General features: G+C 59.4%; 1 protein-coding gene across 1 annotated transcript; it reads left to right on the top strand.

Moving 5' to 3' along the window:
* Positions 1 to 874: 874 nt before the first annotated feature.
* LOC119097204 (dimethyladenosine transferase 1, mitochondrial-like) lies at positions 875 to 3,859 on the top strand. Its single transcript, XM_037220259.1, is given in 5 exon segments — positions 875 to 1,584; positions 2,244 to 2,419; positions 3,105 to 3,373; positions 3,753 to 3,819; positions 3,821 to 3,859. Coding segments are annotated over 5 exon segments (891 nt in total). The 5' UTR covers positions 875 to 1,244.
* The last annotated feature ends 893 nt before the right edge of the window (positions 3,860 to 4,752 follow it).

Genomic DNA, 4,752 nt, shown 5'->3' with positions numbered 1-4,752 from the left:
TGGGGGGCTGCCAGATAGCCAGGATTCTTGATGCTTGAATTTATGGTTACATCTTGGACATGGCTGGATGAATTTCTGAATGCTGGAGATTTATAGCCCCCCCCCCCCCCCACCCCCCCGGCCCATTGTTGCCTTGTGTCAATTATCTAAGCAGCCCATCTCCAATTCTTAATAGTTCTGGTGGCCTTATTCTAGCTATGGCGGATGGAAACAAAATGCCAAAAGTGGATTTTGAGAAGCAAGGGGGAAGCATTGACAGAGAACTAGACAGCTGATGGATGAAGTGGATGTGATGAATAAGACTCGCTTGCAAAGGTAGGAGCTCTGGCATCACTGGCTAAATATTGCATTTCCCCTTACAATAGGTGGATTAGAACCATTGTGATCAGAAACACAGACTGTCTTTCATAATCGTGAACAAACTTAGACAGAGATACTTAATTGTATTTGAAGCATCTCTTGGCACCAAAATGGTGGCATACACTAGGAACTAATCCAAATTCTCACAAAAACATGCATTGTTGCAGCACATGTACCATACACATTTGATTGAAAAATATTTTCTGATGAAAGTAGTTGAAGCTCCATTCAAGGGCTAACGTGCACACTTGGCGGCCCTTCACTCGTACGTCATTTTGTTAGGTGAAACCGACCTCCACTCTTGCAGTGCTAACTCTGAGCTGCGTGTCGCGTCGTCGCCAGGCTGACCCGTATGCGCAAGAACGCTAAGGTGACTGCTGGCCTGATCAGTGCCGCCATGCTGGGCATCTACGCCTACTCGATGTACGCCGTGAGGCAGGAGACCTTCCTGGACGTGCTGGATGAGGAGGTCCGCCAGCAGAAGAGCAAGCAGGCCTGATGCATTCACGGCAAACCGAGCGCAACGCTAGAAGGCTTCGTTCGGGGACTAAGTACGCCGGTGTGAGCTTATGTGAGATCAGGATTGCGAGAGTCAGCGTTAAAAGATTGCGCGAAGTGGGCACTGTTGCGCTGCTGACGGACCTCAGTGGCTAAACCGTGTGGTGTGGAATATTGTCCCGACGCCTTTAACGGGTGGACGGTTGATTCATTTTCGTGGAGCACTGCGTTTTCCGGCGTAAGTTGCGGGCTGTTGGTGTCGGGGAGCGCCCTCAGGGGGCACTCGAGCCCCGGGCTGTGGTCGCTCCTCTCGGAGGTGCGCTGCGGACTGCTCCGGCCCGAATCAGCCAATCAGCGCTGCCGGCCGCCACCGCGTCTCCGTCACCATGGCAGCGCCGCGGCTGCCGCCGCTGCCGTCCGTTCGCGATCTGCTGCGCCTGTACCGGCTGCGCGCCGTGCAGCAGCTGTCGCAGAACTTCCTGCTGGACGGCGGCACGTGCAGCCGTCTGGCACGTGCCGCCGGCCCGCTGCGCGACGCGCACGTGTGTGAGGTGGGGCCCGGCCCGGGCAGCGTCACCCGCGCCGTGCTGGCGCAGCGGCCGGCCTCGCTCACGCTCGTGGAGAAGGACACGCGCTTCCTGCCGGCGCTGCTGATGCTGCGAGAGGCGGCCGCCCCCTGCCCGGTCAACATTGTCGCCGGCGACGTGCTGCGCTACGACATGTCAGGTCAGTGGTTCGGCGGGGAGAGGGGGAGGGCTGTGCCTCACGATTCCAGCGATCGGGGGCGGGAATCATGTCGCTGCTAACGACAAGTATGATAATTTGTGCTCACCAGTGCATCACCTGTCGGTGGGTAAAGCTCCAGAGGACCGCTGGAAGAAACACGCTACTCTACTTAGCTGTCGCTCAGCTGGGCTCCGACGGTGGTTGCTCACCGGGCTCGAGACGCCGTGGAGATCTGTTCGTAAAAAGTCAGCCTGGATGGCATGCGTTGGTTTTGTCTGGGAGCCATGCAAAGACTGTGCGGCGCGTGCAGTGCGGCCACCGTTCACCCCAGCTAGTGATCTGTTGTGTGTTGGAGGTCACGCCAGGTAGTAGTTGACAAAGTTAGCATTTGTTCTTTATTTTAAGTTGTATGTGTATAAGACCCGGTGTTTTTAAGGTCGAAGTCCCGATCACTAATACTTCAAGTGGTTAGTCACGTTAAGGGGGCGTCGGCTTTTTGAGGCACGCAGTGCTAGATTTTTGCAGCATTACACAAGGGTGATCTGATACGTTTGTATAGATATGTTCAGGTGATCGTGTCACCAATTCTGACGATACCGTGGGATCAGCCGACGCCGGCGGCCGCCACCCTTGACCCGGTGTGATCTTTGTTCGTGCAGCGACGTTCCCCGTGGAGCCGACGCCGTGGGAGCAGCCCTGCACGTCGGCCTACATCATCGGCAACCTGCCGTTCAGCATCAGCACCCCGCTGGTGGTGCGCTGGCTGCGCGACATTTCCCGCCGCGAGGGCGCCTGGCGCACGGGCCGCGTGCGGATGGCACTCACCTTTCAGAAGGTGCGTAGCGGCGGGCGATCCCTCCCCCTCCCCCTCCCTCCCTTGGAGAGAGGAGGGTAGGTGGGAGGATGGCGCTTTTGGTGGTAGGCATTGGAGGGTGCAGGCCAGATGCTACCCACTCTCTCCTGGAGAAAGGAGGAGAGGTGGGAGGGTGGTGCCTGCACCCTTCAATTCCTACCGTTCAGCGGTAGGAATTGAAGGGTGCAGGCCAGGTACTATAAAGTGTTCTGATGAACGTTTAGGTCCACCGATGACTGACTGCGTCGATAACCTCTTTCAACAGAGCGTGGTTGGCTGCTCCTCTGTATGTCAGCCGAGGCTCTGCCTGAGGCTGGGTGTCGCCCTAATCTGGGCTATGATCCCTGGCCCCAATCTGGCTCCGATCCCCGTGTGGCTAGTGGTTTGCAGTGGCATGCCTTGCACTGCAAGACATGTCAGTGCGACCGTCAGCTCTGGCTTGAGCTCTCGGATACGACGTGTGGTTTGGCGCTGTCTGTCAGTAGTGACGTCGCGCTCGTGAGTCAGAGACCCTCCCGCCAGACCCAACACCGTTCTCGTCACCGGTGGCTCAGTGTTGTAGCAGCGGCGGCTTGCCTATCCGGTGGCAAGACGCCACAAAGCCCGGCAGGTGCCGCACTCGTCAGCCCGGAGCGTCACCGCGCTGGGCCGCGTCGTGCGCCGGCAGGAGGTGGGCGAGCGGATGGCGGCCGAGGCCGGCGACGAGCAGCGCTGCCGTCTGTCGGTGGTGGCGCAGGCCTTCTGCCACGTGCAGTACCGCTTCACCATCGGCGGCCACGTGTTCACGCCGCGGCCGCGCGTGGACGCGGCCGCTGTGGTGCTGACCCCGCTGCGCCAGCCGCGCATCCCGCTGCACTTCCGCACCGTGGAGAAGGTGGCCCGCTGCCTCTTCCACATGCGCCAGAAGACGATCGTGAGTGGGGCCGGGTGGCCGCGGTCAGCAGCACAGCCGCTTCTGGGGGAGGAGTCGGATACCGTGCGGGGAGGGGTCTTCAACGGCACCGTGTGAAATATTCATGTCACATCTGGGGAAAGTCAGGTCACGTGTTTGTCTTTTGTTTGATGGCACAGATTTTGCGGAATTGTCGAGGAAATGGCTTGATAGCCGGGGTAACCAGAAGTGACAGGACCTGACGGTATCAGCCAGCCACCAGCTTGCCCGGCTGCTGGTGCTGTGGTCGTCCCGGCCGCTTGGCGCCGACCGCAGTCGTATCGAGCGTGTGGGCTTGAGCGGAGGTCTGTGCCGTTCAGGCCGGCGGCAGCTGCTGTCAGGCGCGCGCATGCGTACGTGAACGGTGTGCTCCTGTGTCGGCAGCTGCGCGGCGTGGCAGATCCTGTACCCGGAGCCGGCGCGCAGCCAGCTGGCGCTGGACACGCTGGCGCCTGGCCGACCTGGACGCCACCTGCCGGCCGTACCAGTGACGGTGGAGGAGGTGGGCCCGCGTCCTGCCAGGCGTACACGGACCTGTGCGGCCTGCACCCGCCGCTCGCCGAGTACGAGTACCGCCAGCACGGCAAGGAGGGCGGCACCGAGCTCGCCTGCGAGGCGGCGCTGCTGTAGTCTTGTCAGCTGAGGGGACAAGTATCGGGCGTGACGCCGCTGTCGTTTCGGTAGACGGCGCTGTTGTAGTTTGCACGGATGGCGCTGGTGGGCGGCCAGTGCGCCCGTGTCGGCTCGGACAGTCGGCTGGGCTTTGTTGCCGCCAGGTATTTTCGTTGGCTGTGTTGAGAGAGTCGAATGCCTGGCTGGTGGTGGATGCACCGATGTCACCTCTTCGGTAAGTTCGGCGATGACCCTGTGGCTTGCGCAACTACGAAGCGTTAGGGGTTGCGGGGTCATGGTGAAGTGATGAATCGAAAGTTTTTCGCTATGCTGTTCTCGTTGTGATAGTACCAGTTTGATCCTGTTAATGGGAGAACACCAGCTGGCGGCGAGCGAACAAGCGCGGTTTTGAGCCAAAGTCACAGCTTTCAGCTGAGAATGTGGTGTCCACGGTGCTTCAGGTCTTCGTTTGGACGCGTTAATGCTGCTCGCAGCAACTGAGGCTTTGCTGAGAAGGTGCGCGCCATGAACTTGAGACGCGCGTGTCTTGTCAGCAGGTCTGGTCAGCCCCGAAATATTTGCTGTCTCATTTACAGAGCATTTTCGAGGCTTCTCCGGACTGCCTGTAGTGAACTCGATGGATGGAATACATGAGTATACCAAGACTATCATTTTCCCCCGCCGCAGCTCGCTTTGAGGCTTTGGTGCTGTCGTGACTCCAAGCCGGCGATGTAACGAGCACCGATTCGACCACCCTGTACCCCCGGGATGT

The sequence above is a fragment of the Pollicipes pollicipes genome, unplaced genomic scaffold (assembly GCF_011947565.3).
Source record: "Pollicipes pollicipes isolate AB1234 unplaced genomic scaffold, Ppol_2.1 Scaffold_4295;HRSCAF=5057_pilon_pilon_pilon, whole genome shotgun sequence".
Lineage (NCBI taxonomy): Eukaryota > Metazoa > Arthropoda > Thecostraca > Pollicipedomorpha > Pollicipedidae > Pollicipes > Pollicipes pollicipes.
Note: the sequence above shows the minus strand (reverse complement) of the source record. Positions and strands in the feature narration are given on the sequence as shown.